General features: G+C 36.0%; 1 protein-coding gene across 1 annotated transcript in view; it reads left to right on the plus strand.

Annotated features, from left to right (window-relative positions):
* Window positions 1–6,068: 6,068 nt before the first annotated feature.
* The window catches only part of LOC149077323 (CCR4-NOT transcription complex subunit 3-like), a 63,527-nt gene continuing 50,626 nt past the window's right edge, over window positions 6,069–18,969 (plus strand). Inside the window, exons 1-3 of the mRNA XM_089245093.1 lie at window positions 6,069–6,312; window positions 12,731–12,798; window positions 18,887–18,961. Of these exons, the coding sequence (XP_089101219.1) occupies window positions 6,288–6,312; window positions 12,731–12,798; window positions 18,887–18,961 (168 nt within the window). The 5' untranslated portion in view covers window positions 6,069–6,287. The remainder of the gene's footprint in view (window positions 6,313–12,730; window positions 12,799–18,886; window positions 18,962–18,969) is intronic.

An 18,969-nucleotide genomic window follows, 5' to 3' on the forward strand; every position in this document is an offset into this window, starting at 1 on the left:
TTTTTTTATAAATTAATTTCAGCTGAGGGAAGGGGGATATAGTTTGGAAATTTTTAGTGTTACTTACGGCACATCAATGAAGAGTGACACGCTCGGATAGAAGATAATTATTTTTTCTAAATTTTAAAACACTTTCTAATCGAAAAACAAAACAAATGATTTCAAAAACTTCACTTTAATTTCTGAAAGTATCGCCAGTGGTTTTTTTTAATTCTCTATAATTATTACTAATTTAACTGTGCAATTACGATACACGTAAAAAAAAGATTTTTCTTGGTGAGATTGTCGAGAATCGGCCATACACCTTACCAAGGCCGCGCATCGATACATTGGTTAAGAGGCTTTCGTTCCCAAAGCAACGAGTGATGTGGTTCCCTCGTAGCTTCCTCTTTACTGCAAAGTTAACCAGAAACGGACTATAGAGATAAGTGACCCTTTTTGGAAGTGCGAGAAAGGAGGTGTGTTGAGATGAATTAAGCATTAAGTAGCAAAGACTTGAATAGAGCATTTGAACGCTGAAAATTATATTATATTTACCTGCACTTACTTATCCATGAGCGCTTTCACTTCAAAACTATTTCGATATTTGAAAATTTCCGATAGTGAAAAATAAATCGTCATAATAAATCTGTCATAAAAAATGCTGCCCATGTAATCTTGCCGCCCTAGGCGAGATGCCTGGCAACGGCCCTGTCCGGGGGAGTCCGCGACTTGACGAACAGTAGAATCTCCCTTTTGCACAGATAAGGTCACCGGTGGGACAAAAAATTCATCCGTAAAAGAGGGGGGTGACCGTTAATAAGGGGTTTGAAATGACTGATTATCTGATTAAATGGCTGCTTCAATCAAGGTTTCTGAAATTGTGTGCAGACAATCTTCGTCAGGGGCGCCTCGGAGCGGTGGCTCGACATAGGCTTTCCGAAGAGATTCTTTGTTAAACGTTTCTCTGAAGAGCCGCAGATAAATGTTGATTTGGGTAAGGGGCGCTGCCGGTGGAAAAAGTTTGAGAGCCCCTGGCTTGAATGATTGTTGGTATGAAGATCGATTGGCTGCTTGATTGTCTTTTTTAATACTTTTTGACTGATTGAGAGCATGATTGTCCTTTAACGCCTACAGTATACCCTTAATAACTCAATGAAGACACATATGAATACACATATGACAAAAGTAACATGTGTATGTGCATAAAATTCTCTCGGCACATTTGGATATTTTTTCATTCCCAATGCACATTCAATCCATTCCTCTTTTTTCTCGTTATTCATGTTTCTAATATTTCCGATGAAAGTTTGAAGTAGTCTCTCTGATACAAATTTCTTTTTATGTAGTATGCTGCTATAATGTCAATACATTTTATGAAATGTGAACCTTTATGTATGTATGTAAATTGTATATTCAAAATTCGTGTTACCAAATTGTTAATTAATGCTTGTTGTATTAATTTGCTTGTTGTATTAATTTGCTTATGTATTAATTTGCTTATGTATTAATGCTTATTGTATTAAAAGCCAATCTTGTCAATAGCTAATTGTGTATCCGAGTTATTTATTTTTCTTATGAAATTCATTGAACTTCTCTAAATTCATTAACCACTTTACGATCAAGGACGTAATATTGCGTCCAAACGCCAGCGGAATAAATTCAAAAAAGTTCTCTCTGTCTTCTTTCCACTCTCCTCAACACCGCGAAGCTTTGTTGTACACACTAAATACACACAAAGTATGAATATTTCATTAATTTTGAGATTTCCCCCCCCCCCCATTCCCGTGGGCTCCACGTTGGGAGTCACGGTTGTAGACTGATGAAATGTACCCTTTATATCGACTCAGTTTCTTATCAACGATAACTTTATACGCTGTCTTCATCTTTCTACACTGTACTCAAGAGTTATTTCCATTATATTCGCAATACATTACAATTCGGTTATAAAGACATCGATTTCAACGGCACCTTGGCTATAACGTCAATAATTGGTGGTTTTAACTAATTCCCATTGAGAATATTGTTCATGAACCTTGCTCGTATCGGTCGATGAAAACGCAACGACCTCAGATATAAAGCCACTTTTCTTTCGTTAGCAGTTTAACCTCCCATAACGGGAACTCTCTGTTAATGTACACTTTTTTTTTAGATTCGTCGATGAGCCTCAAAGTACTTCGCTATCCATTAACGGCCACTCATCGTTTGTGGATAAAATCTTCGATCCCATGGGTGATCGTTATCGGGAGGTTATATTGTATATGGTTTTCTCCCCATAAATTCCTACAGCTAGATCTCATCATATTGATGGAATATCCATCTATTATAATGTTCGATTAGAAAACAATCATTACGTGCACGACACTCCAACTTGCTTATTGATAACATCCATGTACCAGATATTCCAATATTTTCGCGTAATGCCGCCCGACCATTTTTTATGAAAATGTTCCCTTTTTCCAAGTAATTTATTTTAATTCAGTGTTTCCTGACCATTTTGTTGACGCAGACCCCCCCCCCCCTGTAGTGAAAGTCAATGCACCGCGAACACCCTGTGGTGCAGGTCAGTGCTCCGCAGATCACCTGCAGTGTCAGAAGGTCAATTTCGACTGGCACTCCTCCCTCGTCCACTAAAAGTCGAAATGTATTGTTTTTAATAATTTACATATTATAAAAAATTTGAATAAATTACAACTTCACAGCATAAAATGTGTTATTCATACAATGGTAATGAATGAAAATGATCCATGACTCCCTTGCAAAGTACTCAAGGGCCCGCATCCCGCGGGAACAGATCGTCCGCAGACCACAGGCTGCAACTGCTTTAGTTCACAATCTTCGACAATACTGGAGATAGAGATATTACACTCCCTATACAAAATTACGATGAACAGGCCTATAAAAAGAAAAACGGTGTAACCTAATTTGAGAACCACGCATACACTCCCACGTTCATTCACGGAACATTCCAAGAGGAACCTCTTATACGAAAGCAGCCTCGCATATAGGAAAGCAGTCAAACCTCCCACGGAGGCCCTGAACACCCCATCTGGCGAAAAAACCCATTCCTCCATCGCATCCGTCACAAAGTCCACCCGAAAAGTGTGAGAAGCGCAAGAGGTTCCAGATGTATAACAATTAAGGCGACAGCCTACGGTGCTGGACTTCGGTGCACCTCGCAGACCATTTCCGGAATATTAGAAGAATATATATATAAAACATCGATATACAAAATAACATGAGAACATGGGCAGACAGCGCCTTGGACCTTGCGACATCACGATACTCAAGAGAAATATCATTATATAAACAGAATAACAACCCAAAAAAACATGTGCGAATCAATTGGGGAATATATAAAAGATGGTGTAACTAAAAACTGACGGTCAGAACTGTAAGGACTGGGTGATAGAACTCGCCAAAACATACAACTTTCATCATACAATGTGGGATAATACAGTATATACGAGCCGCGAGAGGGCACTTTTTTTAAAATGAATGAAACGTTACCTTTCGCAGAACCCGCCATTCAGCAAGTCCTGCCTAATTTACCACGAAATGTATCAGCAAATCTTCGAGCGATTATGTGGTTCCAGCACGATGGAGTGCCAGCACATTTCTTCCGCCGCTGTGGTGGTCAAGTGGTCATAATGACGGACTCACATCGCGAGGATCCATGATCGAACCCCCGCAGTGGCCACAGAGTTTGTCGGCTGAAATTGGTTTTCTGTGGTTCCCAACTTCGAGGCGCAAATGCGAGCCCCGTAAAAAATTCTCAATGCAGATACACAACCGTGCAATTCTGTACTCAGATGGTAAAATGTTATAAGTCACTTTTTTAAAATTTCACGATGGCAAATTTGTTAACAATATTTTGCCAAAATGCGATACTATGGCTTTTTGAGTTATTACAATTTTCCTCCGCTCATTCCTCATAAACTAAAAGAGAAAGACAAAGTTTTGCCATCTTCCAAAATATTAACGAACGAGACTCCGAAAGACGAACAACTTAATTTTTTAGGAAAAGCGACTCATGACATTTTGCCATCTGTGACCACAGAATTATTCGATCATTACACTTCATTCATAGTCAGAAAAATTGATGGCATATGGCAGCACTACACATAACAAGCATCACGTTCGGTCAAACGCATACACGCACATTCAACATTTACCAGTCAGAAATTGTATGGAACAGTGATTCCCAACGTGTCGTTAACGGCCCCTGAGGGTGATGGAATGTTCCAGAGGGTGGTTGAAGCTATGGTTATAACATAGGATCCTATGGGTTAGATTGCGTTAGGGGCCATTCAAGTATTACGTAAGCAGATTTTCAGCCACTTTTGACCCCCCCCCCCTTGTCAGCAAAAGTCAGCAAAACACTGATCCCCCTCCCCCCTGTCAGCAAATTTTCGTCAGCAGCTTAGAATATTTCATATCTTTAAAAAGGGGTGGTTGATGACGTAAGCAACCTTCAAACCCCCTCCCCCCTTGTCATCAAAAGTCAGCAAATCCAAAACCCCCTTCCCCCCCCCCCTCAATGCTGACGTAATACTTGAATGACCCCTTACGGAGCGATGGGAGAAAAATTTTCTGAAGAAGTGGGCGATGGGACAGAAAAGGTTGGCAAACTATGGTGTATACTGTAGAGGAATGTATGTGTACGAGGTGCATGTACGGTAAAGTAGTAGCAAAAGCACATTTCCTGAGGATTACGCAGAATTATCTGGACATTGCCTTTCTAAACAGATGGATTGGCCGCGGTAGGCCCGTCCTTTGGCTTTCTAGATCTCCCGATCTGTCCTGCCAACTTTTTTTTCCTCTGAGGCAGCTTAAAGACAACGTTTACGATACGCCAATCGAGTCACCACAGAACCTTGTCACCTGAATTACCGTCGCAACAGAAGACGTTCGTGAAATGCCAGGAATCTTCCAACGAGACGCCCTGTACTGCAATTGGTGTTCGCATGGTATTTATCAATGGAACTGAATAAAAATTGATTCCAAATAAAGGAAACTGTCCAGTTCATAAAATTACGAAAAAGATTCATTCATATTAACCTGGATGTTCTAATTCATTTTTTTTAATTAAAAAAAATTTTAATTTTAAATTCAATTATGAATAAGATCGAGTTGATAAAATCTACATCTTTTTCATCATTTTATAAACCGAACTGTTTCCTTTATTTGGAACCAATTTTTATTAAATTTCATGGATGCCATGTTATTTTATCATGCGTACGCTAGCTGTTTTTAATGCACGTTTTGAAAATTTTAAGAATTAAAGATGTGTGAAAGTTTGTACTGGAATAGGATAGCATACGCAATCAAATATATGTGGTAAAAATTTTAAATAAATCAATGGATAAATAATATTTTATATAATAATTCTACAGAAAAGAGTTTGTCATATTTAAAGGTAGGAGGAGGCCCTTTGAAATCAAGATAACAGCAAACATTGTTAATTTTTATGGTTCACAACCGGTTTATGTAAACCCGTTGAGAATAGTAAAATTATAAAAAATAGTTTAGGTTTTATTCGATAGGTGGCAGCAGAAGCTCTACAGCGACGTTGTTTCTTGTCTGCGTAACAGATCAATAATTTAAATTCAAGTAGGCTTCATTCAAAGATGTTTGAAGTTTATTTAACTTACTGTAGTTTTAGTTCTTCAACCGTTTCAGTTTCTTTGAAAAAAAAAAAAGGAAACGCGAAAAATAAGGTAAAATATACAAATGGTCATGAGCAAACTATCCTATCACACTTGTTATAAGCGTCATCTGGTGGGTCTTTCACTTGTAGAGTTATACTTTAATTTCACCCAAATTATCTCAGTGCGAATCTCAAAAAGGGACAAATAAACATAAAAAACCAAAAAATCGATAAAAAATTCTGGTTACTCATCAAATAAAAAAAACGAAACTACGTATTTTTATGAACAGCAAAATTAAGATGACTGACATCGTGCTTCATTCAAACGACAAATCAAAATACGTTTCATAACTACAATATAACAAGATTAATACAAAACGTGAACTTTGATTCGTTCGTTTCAGTTACGAGCGTCAATGCTGGTGATGGGGACTGACTGGGAGACGCACGCGCAGAGACGGACGTGCGTACGTTTTGTTTACCAGATGGCAGAAGAAGCCATCTTAACTTGGATCGACGAGGCGCGATCTCCGTGTGTATGTCATTGAATTAATTAGGGGGGAATATCGTCTGAAATATTCCGAAACTGAAGTCCATTCAACTCTTTTGTGCCGCTTACTATTATGTTTCTGATGGTGCTGCCTGCATTTACATAGCCATGGCTGATCGAAGAAAATTACAAGGTTTGTCCATCCCCCCCACTTCCATAAATGACATCTAATCTGATCTCCCAATTTATTCGATCGTCTCATTAAAATCACGCTCATCGAATCACTCATCGCCAACTTCGACTTCGTTGGGTCATCTTAATTCATCCGCTTTGCCGTTTATTTACGCAAAAAAAAAATTTATTGCATGCATTCAATGCTAAAGATGACCTTTTTCCCCTCAGTGCTCCAAAAGATGTGGTAACAATAATAATAATTAATGTATATGAGTTTATTGTTGTGCTCATTATTATGAATCCTGGATCTGGAATTAAGATGATGTGTAATAATGATGAGTGGTGATCTTGTGTGGTAATTTAAGTTTATTGAAATCAATATGTCTATTGATGAAGCTGTGGGTATGATTTTACTACCAAATCTTTGTTTTTGAGATTTTTAGGATAGGGGATGAGTATGTAACATAATAACATAAAGCTTCGATTCGAGAGCGTTTATTTGTTTCTGAGATGTGATTATTATTGCATTTCGAGAAGACATATATGCACAATATGCACGTTAAAACCTTGCTAATTCAAAAAACTCAAATAAGGTGTGTGATACATACTATGTCTATGTGGGAACACAAACAAGTGATAATGAACCACACTGCACAGTAGGCCTACTATTTTGGACATTATAGCCTCCCAGTCACTGAAAAGACCAGATATGCTCCCCCCTCCCCTGTTAATATTATAATGAAATGTCCAACGTATAGTGCTGGAAAACTAGGAATCCTCTCACTGCTGCCGAGGATGCCAGAAACCTAAAATCCTCCATACCACAGTCCAACTCCATGAGCAACACACAATTGCTATTCATCCCGACCTCCAGCCACATGCCGCACATCACAGTGTTGCGTGCACGCTCCGCACTTGTCTTGTAGCAGGACACCGTTGAGGAGTCGAATGACACTTTGCAGGTTTCAACATGATAATCATGATCATCATCAATCATTGGTGCCCCAAGAGGGAAGAGCTTAGGCAATCTTGCCCATTGCTCTGACACCAAGTAGTAAGACATGAATTGTGGATCATGTAGATGTGAGGAAGTATCATTCTGTGGAGATTTCAGTTCCAATACTGTTGCAATGGAGATTTCCCAGAACTTATGCAACAGTGTTGGGAATAAAAGGCATGATGACCGTCACCATTTTGTTGAATATTAGAGCCTGTAAGTGGGACATTATAAGATACCTGCAAACGATGTAGCCCATATCTAAATAAATGAGGAGACTGCTCCTATTTGTGATACCCTTTTAAAGGGAAAAGAAGCAGAGGAGATCTCCTAGGAATGTAGCTGGTAACTCAACATCAAATTATTGAAAAATAACACATGAGAATTTGAATCAGAGCGGGGAATTGATACCATGAATTCAGGTGTTTAGTATAATTAAGAATATTGATAATCACAATCACTGGGACACTTGTCATCATTGAAAAGACTAACTCAAGGGGTGGCCAACCTGCGGCACGCATGCAGCCCGCCATGATATCAGGAGTGCCATGTGAATACTTTTAAAAAAATAAAGAAATTCTCTGTTCCATTTTTCAATCAAAGAAATTCTCTCCTAACTTTTAAACAATCCTTTCCTTATGAATGGTGGTCTTGTAGGGTGCCGACAAACCTATAATTTAGCATGGTAGGCACTCTTAAAATAATAAATATGTGAGATTGCTTTGTTTCTATTCGCAGTGTGTGTTTCTGTTCAGTTTCTCATCTTCGAGCATAGTTTCTGGACATCTCATGTGTGTGAGATTCAGGTTCGTCCGTATGATGGGGACATGTATTTTATAATTACTCAGGTTGTACAGAAATGATTGGCACAATGCATTCATGCAATGGAAAATAGTTTATTCGTAAAAATTGCAAAGTAGGCCTACATCAATTAGACTAACGACCCATTCAAGTTAATGCACTTCTGCCATTTGGCTGGGTTTCTGAATGGTTGTGGCAAACCATTACACGGATGTGTTAGTGCACCATCTAACTATCTATGGACAATAGCATATGATTCCCTGTCGAATTGCAGCAGTTGACCTCTGGTAGTCTGTGGTGGTCAAGTGGGTCATAGTGATGGACTCATATCCCAAGGACCCAGGTTCGAACCCCACCGTTGCCATTGTCATGTTCAGCAGAAGTTGGTTTTCTGTGGTTCCCAACTTCAAGGCGCAAATACAAGCTGACCTCTCTATTAAAAATTCTTACCAAAGAGAGCAACAGGCCTACAATCATTACACTTCACTCATGTTATAATAGCATTACACAGAAACAAACATCACTATTAGGTTTGCAACACGTACATGTAAATTCCAGTTGTGAACAATCTACAGCAGTGTTCCTCGACAAACTGCAAGTCCTGTTTTGTTCCGCAGCTCATCAATGTTATGCTCCTATTGACCATAATCAAACTTGATGTGGCATCCACGTTTTCTGCTATACATGGTGTTAAAGATCATCTTGCGGGAAGCTCACATCTTTGGTTGCACTTTAATGTCCATTGTTGAACTTGGCCAAACAGGGTTGTAATTTTTGTCTGTTAAAATTGGTTTTGGACAGGCCACTTTCCAAAAGTGGTCAAAATTATTGAAATGAAACAGGGTTGCATTCACTTTGACTAAGTATAATTCTAACCATGCAGAAAACTTGTTTCAACCGTTCTTGTTGATGTCAGTTTTGACCATGGAAAAATTGCAGGGCTGTATCTAGGGAGGGAACCTCTAGGTGTTTCCCTCCTTCTAACCTTTTATGTAAAAATACCTGAAATTTTTGTTTATCAGAATTCAGTGAACAGTTAGAATAAAAGTTCCATGCAATGTTTACAAGGTTTGGCAAATTCATGTCAATTAAAAGAATATATATTTGTGCATAGGTTATGATGCAAAAATGCCTAAAATTTCCAATATGATTATTAAATTAACATCTAAGGATATAATTTTTTTTTAATTTATGCTTGCATGTTTATCAACATAGAAAGGGTTGCCTAACTTAATCGCCAAAAGGTCAAACTAAAACTGTGCTTTCCTTCAGGGGAAGTTCCAGAAACTCTGTCTGTGGGGTAGGGGCTCAGACAGGAGCTCGTGATCCAAAGGAGGCTGTTTTACGAATTTTTCTTTCAATGTAGGGTTTTCTTTGTCTGGGGGCGCGGGGTAATTACCCTGATTACCCACCCCTTATGAAACCGCCGCTGCTTTCCTTTCTAATATCATCTGCTAGAAAACAGTTCTAAAGTTTTTTATCCATTACTTTTTTTTATTAACACATTATAAAGGGTATGCGCGAAACAAATCCATCTCCAGTTTCTACAGTATGTGCAGACCGTTCACTTTGATGCTGAGAGTCTGCAAGAAAGAACATGTGCAATGAAAATATTCAAATGTAGACTTATTTTTTAAGGCATTTTTTTCTTAAGTTTTGCTTTTAATTAAGTTCATTTAGTTAACATGAAATGGCTCAAAATCTTTCTGAAAGAGAAATAGAGATATTTATGGAAAATGTTATGTTCCTGAGTGGGGAAGACTCATAATGTGGCTGTATCATGTGAGCTTGTGCATTATGGTGGAAAAATTTCCTATAGCTAAAGGGCTATAGGTAATTTTTCGAATGTTAAATTTTTTCTGTTCCCACCCCTTAGTCCTGTTTCAATCAACTATAATATGCGCAAAATTTTAGCTTAATTGGAAACTTTGATGCAACCCTCAAATGCCTCAAAGTTGGAACATAGTAAGCAATGTTAATTCTCTATGTACGCAATGATTAATTCCATTCACAAAAGCGATATACTCTTTCTTATCCTGACTATTTTTTTTTCTTTTAAGAGAAATTTATGAGGACACGTTCAGGCAACTCCAATAATTGTTTAATAACATTTTAAATCCAATTTCCCAATTCAAAAAATACCTGAAATAACACGAAATATTTGAGAAATATCAGGTTTTTTAATAAAGTGTACAACTTCTATAAGAGAAACATTTTTATTTACAGCAAAAAAAAATTTATAGAATCAAAAGCATAATGTAAAGGAACGAACATTGAACATTTAGCCTATTTTGTCCTAAAAGAGGATTTAGTAGCAGGTGGGTATTTTTGCAGAATTTTTGAATTCAATTTCTCCAAAAAAAATTTTAAACAATTGCTGGGGTTACGAGGATATGTGTCCTCATGAGTTTCCCTAAGAAGAAAACGAATGATCGAGATAGGAAAGAGTGTACCTACTGCTTTTGAATGGAATTAATCATTGTGTATAGAGAATTAATATTGCTAACTATGTTGAACTTTAAGGCGTTTCAAAGTTCGACATAAGCCTCGGTTTTCCGATTTAGTAAAAATTTTACACAGACCGTTTTTTTTTTAAATTGGAACAAGATAAGGGAGATGGTAGCAAAACCTTTAAAAAGTTGAAAAATAAGGGCCACCCCTTGGGCCAAATCCATATTTGTTATTTGAAGTAGAAATATCACAAAACAAGTTTCTTTAGCCAAGATACAGAGTAGAGATAGGACGCAAATATTTAGCTGCTATTCTGCATTCATCCTGGCTGAATAATGCTTAGGTATTTGGCCAAGTATCTGTGTAAATCTAAATAGGCCTACATCGAACTTGAAAAAATTATGTTTATTGGAATTTGTCCCATAAATTTAAAATTTACTGATTATATTTTATCATGTGGTGTATATCCCTTCCTGTGGAAAAGGTTGTGTCAGGAGGAATTTCTCATACAGAGAAAATATGAAACTGAAAATAGAATCCTACTGCAATAAAAGGTGGGAGTGAGCATGAATTACACAAGTTCACTAAAAGGATGTCACTGAGGATGCACCTAGACAAGATGCATATTGAACTACTTACTGAAAGAGACAAACATCTGGAGAGGAAAAATAAGAAAATGAGTCATAATTTTTATGATACATTGCTGGTTGAGAGTAAATAATAGTTGGTTAAATACCAACCACCTAATTATTGGTTTACCTAACTTTTTTACCTACTTTTGTTGGTTTACCTAATTATGTATAAAATTGGTAACGTGTTACAAAAAATTGATTCTGTAACTGATATTAAAATACAATATATCATCGTTAAATTTGATTGTCGGTATTATGACAATAAAAATCTTTCAATTACCAGTTCTTAATATTTAAATAAACTGCATAAATAAAATTGCAATATCAATGATTTGAAATTATCAATAATTTTGTTTTATAGCATAAGTCCTTTTCTCCTCGCTGGTGAAAGACTTCTATTGACTAAATGTTGGTGGGATCTCCAACTATTTTACAAGATAACCAGAGAAGCTCAATGAAATGTCTTTATTTCACTGCACACCTCCCAAAGCACAACCTTGTAAGGTGGAAGCCATATTCCAGCTCACGCACTGCCCTCTTTTAGATGATAGTTTTTTCACTCACCTTTCTTTATCAACTCATAAACTAAACAAATTACTTTATGTGGTGTAAGGCCACATACAGTTAGCAAAAGTGTCCATTCTGAAATAAAAATAGATAAAAATTCCGATTTTATTTATAGTTGTGATAAATTTTAAGAACATTGATATTCGGCCACCAAATAGGCCTATTCGGTATTCTGCCACAACATTAGCAGAAAATTTGGTATTTGGTTATTCTGCCAAATCACTATTCATCCCATCCCTAGTTCAGAGCCGCCCTTAGGGGGTGTGCGACAGGTGGGAGCTCCATGTTTTTGGGAGCCGCACATTTACTGTATCAACAATTTCTTTCGTAAATTCTGAATTTCCACCTTATCTGAAATTTAAATTCTGAATTTTGATCAGTTCTAAAGTTGTTTTTAATTTATTCTGTTATTAAATCATTTCTTGTATTTATTCTGAATTTCCATCAGTTCCCGAAGTATTTCCTTCATTTTTTTTCATACATTAATTTTCAACAATTTCTGGAATTATTTTTTCTGAATTTTCATAAATTCTGGAATTCTTTCTTCCATTTATTCTGAAAATTTTCATTTCCTGAGTTTTTTATTCCCTTCTCTCACAGAAGAAAAAAATTCAGGGCTAAGTGGACCCCGCTATTAGTTTTTCACCATGCCCCGCATCTGATAAGGGCCACCCTACCACTGTACCACTGTATATCATTATCATGTCTCATAATTTTAATGCATTATCGGAAACTATTTTTATATTTGTATTGTAGTTAAATTATATAAAAGGAGGGAAACCCATGTCCATGTTTACTGTTTTCAAGAAATGAAAACATCCTTTTCTTTATTTTTCATCATTAGTTGTTTACCAAATAAGAACTTGTCATATTTCCCACTGACAATGTGTCAAACCCATATACTTTTATTTTTATAGGAATATATGCATTTTGAATTTTTCAGTGTGATTTATATAGGTTTATTTCTCATCAATGTGATCTCTTTGTAGGTGAAATTGAAAGGTGCCTGAAGAAAGTTACTGAAGGTGTAGAGACGTTTGAAGACATCTGGCAAAAGGTTATTTTTTTTCACTTATTTATTAATAAGCATGAATATTTTGATTCATTTGAATATGTTAATCTGAAGAATTTGTTTCAGGAGGCGCGACGGCACACATCCCACTTGAAAATTTCAAGTCATTAATTTAATAATTCAAATTTATTTGGTAGAAACTTAATGCCATTGAATTTCTTCTTTTTTTTCAAATGAATTTGTTAAATTGGCACACCCAGGTAATATAGAAGAAGCAGTTATAAAGGGTGAATTTTTGGTGCCCCTCCCCCGTAGTCCAGAGCCCGGGACACTAGACGCGCCTGTCCCTCCCAGTTGTGGCCCTGCATCTATCCTCCAAACTGGTAATGCGTGTATTTGAAGTTTAACTTGTACATATTTGTGTGCGAATTTGAAAACCTTAGAAAATAACATTTTTAGCCGATTAGCGATTACCATTGCGCAATCGCGGGTTCCAACCCCAGATTTTCAACAAAAGCAAAATTTTTTTTGCGGGGGGGGGGGGGGAAGTCCAAACCCCCCCCCCCCCCCCCCCCCCCCCCGTCCCTAGCGAAGATCAAAAATTAAAACTATTTTTGTAGAGAATTTGTTAAAAAAGAAATATTTTCAAAAATCACTGATAAAAAAAAGTGCCCCATAAAGTACAGATCATATGGTCAAGGTTCGGCAGAGCTTTCCATAGAGAGATGCACGTTCTTTCCTCTTTAGGCACTTTCCCTCCTGCAGCCAAACGAGATACCCTTATTACTGAGAAACACTGGAGAATGGAGGAAGGGGATGGTTAACAAGTTACTGCGCTAGTTTTGGGCGTGCAAAAAACTTGCTGCAGATGTTGATGCTGCCATCTATCAGCTATCTTTTAAATCTGTTGTATCTTTTGTATTTTTAAATTACAGTATATTTGAATATAAAAAACAATATATGCTTAATACTTTATCATTACAGTATAATGAATCTTTTAAATTAGAATAATAAGAGTATGAATTTTCACAATTTGCAAAACGCTATTGCTGATGGCAACTGCTGGACCTAAATAATGATTTCCAACGTTGATGTTAAGATATCGATAGGGCTCATTGCACAAATTATTTGTGTTAATAGGGCATTATTATTTTTGTATAGATATACAGATAATGTGAAAAATAATTTGATAAACAAAAATTATCAAATGCAGTGCAATACATTACTAATTGTAAATAGTACATGTACTCAGGGCCAGAACCAGAAGGGGGCAGAGAGGGTGGGTTCCCCAGGTGGAAAAATTTTTGGGGCAACATGTTTTAGGGGAAAACAAATAACACGATTACATAAAGTTATAGAATTTTAAATTGGTAGGGACAGCCAAATCATGTTTGCCCTGGGCAGCAAAAATCCTAGTTATGGTCCTGCATGTACTCGACTACATGTTATCACCAATAGGTGGTGTATATTTTTGGAAATCTGCGTCCCCCCCCCCCAAATATCTAACCACAAGCTGCCACTGATTTGTTTACTATTTTATGAGCAATTCTAATGTTGTGTTAGCTGAATAATTGCTGTTCTAATATGCATGTGTGAAAGAAAAGGTCTGATACTATGTGAATTTTTTATTCATTTTTCTTATGAAAAATGCTACAGAAACCTAATTTTTTTTGTAATAGACTGTACATAATCCATAGGTACCAATGCTTTTGATACACCCAAAAGCCTTCTGATTTTTCAGCCTTATTAAAATCTTCCTATTTGACATCACATTCTTCTGATTTTATGTATCTTCATAGAAAACTCTTTTCAAAAAAAACATTTTTCATTGGAAAATCCCTAAAAGTCTTCAAATTGTGGTTTATTTTAATGGAAAATCCCTAAAGAAAATACTCTTTCAGTCCTTATGATTCCAGGCTGACCCCGTTTTCTCTGGAAAAATATGAGAAATCAGTATTTCAAGTACAAAAAATCTGTAAATGGTGCCATATATGATGCCAAAAGAAAGAAAAGTTGGCAATTATTGCTAAAATTCTGGATCACAGAAAGCTCATCCCGGAAAAACCGTATTTATATATGGTCACTGGATGCAATCTCAAAAGAAAGAGAGAAGTCACTTGGTTTTCCATGTCATTTGTGTGACATATTTTCTTTGATGCAAAATCTGATGCAAGTCTTTCTTCTGAAATTTTGCATATAAAATTTATTTTTAGGAATTAGAGTATAATAGAACTTTTTGTTGCACTGGCATCCATATTAATATTCATTGATTAATAAATATACATTTTATTATATTTAATCTTTAAAAATAAAAAGTTGGGCAGGGTCAAAATGTTTATATTTGGACAGCCACTTCAAGAAGAGGCTAGACTTAATATAAGGGTCATTCTCACAAAATTGGACAAAAATAAAAAAAAAAGTTAGCAAAATAAATGTAAACCAAAAATCCAAAAACTTTTTAGGGACACTTCTTTACCTGCTAATAAATGAAATATAGTCAACAATAAAGTTTTTTACAAATTCATGGGGTGGAAAAAAATTGAACTATTAAATTTAACATGGTTAAAATTTAAATTTAACCGTGTTAAGAGATGGGTAAATCTGAAGGTTGTATTTTGACAGTTTCAGTACTTAATTTGATATTAATGCTTCATAAACGTAACATGTTTTCATGCATCATTTTCAACTTGGATAAGTACTTATTTTTATTTGTTGCTTCTTTTTTCATCAGTTTTATGGCGACAAGCAATTTCTAATTTGCCTCTGTTTAACGAGAGCATGATTTACATTCTCAAAGCAAAGTCTTTAGGTGAAACATTACTGCAGCTTGATGTTGCGATCAAGAAACTGATTTTTTTTTTGCCCCCTTTAACTTTTGATCAAACCTTTCTGGTTACTTAATGCCAGGCGAAAGACATTTTTAGATGTTTCGTAACACTAATCAGAAGTAATGGATGTCTCTGAACTGAAACGTGGTAAAGTTAAAATAATTTCAAATTATATATTTCTCGCAAAAAAGAAGGAAGCCAGGAGAAGGGCATTTAATAAAAACCACACCTGTTTTTTCCTGAATAAACCTAGTTTATGAATTAATTCACAATTCTAATTGATTTAAAAGGAAGTTCAGGTAATGGCTACATTCTTCCTAATCTTTTCAACACAAAATTTTTCATAGGTGGAAACTGGTGTTGTGGGATTTGAATCTATGTTTTCCAAATGTTACGAATGAAAAAAAGAAGCTGGGGAAAGTTTTTACTATAAACTATTGATTAAAATTATGAAAAGAAATGTGAAAGTATGCCGGTTCTAAAAATATATAGTATTATTAGAAGAAATACATATAATTTTGTTTTAAGAAAAAAAGTTATTTCAAAAATGGGGTGAGGACAGCCAGGAGAAGGGCATTTCCTTAACAAATGAACATTTGTTCGAGCAAATTTTAAAAATATATTGATGACAAAATTAAAAACAAAGTGGTGACTTTTCAGAAATTGAAATATAAACAGAAAGTGACGGGGGGAGGGGGGAAAGTGCTAAAGTGCTGTGTCAAATATATTTCATGTAAACTGCTGGGGACACAATTTAGGCCATTTCTGTCAGAATCACCCATATACAAAACACTAACATTGTTGAAGTGAAAAAAAAAATCATATGGACACATGAGAAGCAGTGTGTGTGTGTGTGTGTGAGCATGATTGGTAAATGTGCACCGATATATATTTATATATGTTGACGTTACATTCTATCCAGGGGTTGATATTAAGAGCATCAGAGGTTCCCTCCCCCTTCCCCCCCCCCCCCCCCCCCCGTGCAAAGTGACTTTTTTAGACCCCTTACCTGGCCAGAAAAACCTGCCTGCCAGTTTACGTACTTAGCATTTGAAAAAGTCTCTCCACATAAAGCAAACAGACCTTTTCATCTGCTGTGGTGGTTGAGTGGTCATAGTGATGGACTCGAATCGCAAGGTCCTAGGTTCCAACCCCCACCGTCAGCTGAAGTTGGTTTCCTATAGTTCCCAACTTCGAGTTGCGAATGCGAGCCAATCGCCCCGTTACAAAGTCTTACCACAGACAACAACATGCCTACAAACAGTGCAAATATTCAATTTTAGCACTTCACTTCTGAAATATAGATGGCAACACTGAAAAAATCAGACACAATACAAGATACAAACTCAGACGGTTAAGTAGGCACACTCACGCTTCCGGCACAACTCACTAGGTAGTAATTGCAGATGGCGATAGACCTGAGTTGTGCGTGGTTTGGAGAGGAAAAAAGAACTTTTTTCAACATTCCACAGAGAGCAACAGGCCTACAATGATACAATTATTCAATCATTACACTTCACTCATAGTTAGAAAAACTGACGGCAGATATATATATATATATATATATATAAAACCCCTCTTCCCCAAAGCAGAATATGCCAAAATCTGTGACGTGCGTCGCAGAACAATTAGCGCTGCTGCAGAACAATTCGGAAGAATTTTAAGAAAAAGTGCAAAAAACAATATTACATATATGGGGATTTTTACCGCAGAACATTTCCAGTCAGCCAAGGGGCTAGTTGCAGAACAGTGCTAAACATTCTGCTTTGGGGCCTCTCTTATAATGTCACCCTTCTTTTATGGCTAAATAATTATTTCCCTTGTATAATAAAAGTATGTATGCCAAACCTGTTTAACTGTCATTACTCTTTTACGGATATTTTTATTCCCCCGCTTTTATCCACAAAAGAGGGGTTTTACTGTAGTTTTTTATTGTTAATTTGCAGTTATTCGTGCTAACCATAAGTCCTCGCAAATTTTAATATTCATTCTATCACTGTGCAAAATTTAATATTATTAATTACTAGCTGAAGTACCTGGTGTTGCCTGGGCTTTACGGACAACATGATTTCAAAGTTGAAACTCTGTAGAAATATTAATATTTATTTTTTTGTAAAAAATAATTATAAATTCCTTGCTTAGCATATATGACTTCCACTGATAGTGGGTACACAACAATGGCGACTCGAATCTGAGATGGATGACGTGTACTCAAGATGGGTGTCGTGAGTGCAATGTTCTAATATTAATGCCCTGAGTGTGAACCCCAAGGGGTTAAGGGTTACCAGACATTCTCCTTTAGGAGGACATCGTCTATTTTTTAATGTAATTTCCGTCCTGCAATTTGGAAAATTCGCCCTTTTGTCCTTTTCCGGTTTCCTTAAAAAAAATTACTTTGAAACATATATCTTTATTAACATTGGTGTTTTTGTAGGTTTTTTTTACATTGACCAATAGCTGTGAAAATTCCCAGAATTTTTTTTTTTTTTTTTTTTTTTTTTTTTTTTTTTGGCTCTGTTTTAGTCAGGAAAAATTGTTATTGTGGCCAGTTTTATCATAGAATAGTGACGCCATCTGTTGTGAAAATTGGGAAAAGTGATATCGCTTAGGTCCGCTTTCAGGCGTGTATAAAATTTCATAAAGATTGGAATAAAACTGTACATTTGTTGTAACACACATTACAAACAGACCCTCTTTATATATAAACATAACAGGACTTGACAAATTTTTAAAAAAAAATTTAGATACCAGCCAAATTGCTCAGAATCCAAGCTGGTTTTTATTTTTTTTGCTGGAAAAACAATCTTAAATAATGTTTTTCAACTTTCTGGGACTTTTGATGACCTCTTTCCATGTTGGAGGACACATTAGAAAATCATTAAAAGTTTTGTGTCATCCTTACGAGCCAATATAGCAATTATGTATAAAAAAATTTTAGGCACCACTTCAGATTTTCTAGTTGCCATGGATTTGTCAAACCCTGATTTATAAAAGCACATCAGTATAGAAATGCTGTGCAGTAATTTGTGGTGCTTCTCTGTAGAAAATACATATACACAAATATGTACCAATGTTACATTCACATGATATTTTTAATGTCTTGTGTAGCAGTTATGAAAAGTATTTTGTGAATGATAGTTTCCATTTGTTATTCTTTATCTCTTGTAACGATTACAACAATTTTGTTTTGAAATTCATTTGTAATTTGTTTTTAATTCGATAAAGAAAACGTGTCTGAAATTCTGCCGATGTCAGATACTAGCCTATTTTCTGTGTTGTTATACTCTTATATCATTTTTTTTTAGGTTCACAATGCTACAAACATGAACCAAAAGGAAAAGTTTGAAGCAGATCTGAAAAAGGAGATCAAGAAATTACAAGTAATTTT

This window comes from Pholcus phalangioides, unplaced genomic scaffold (assembly GCF_987345545.1).
Source record: "Pholcus phalangioides strain wild (caught in Gottingen) unplaced genomic scaffold, Ppha-v1.0 ptg000015l_1, whole genome shotgun sequence".
Taxonomy (NCBI): domain Eukaryota; kingdom Metazoa; phylum Arthropoda; class Arachnida; order Araneae; family Pholcidae; genus Pholcus; species Pholcus phalangioides.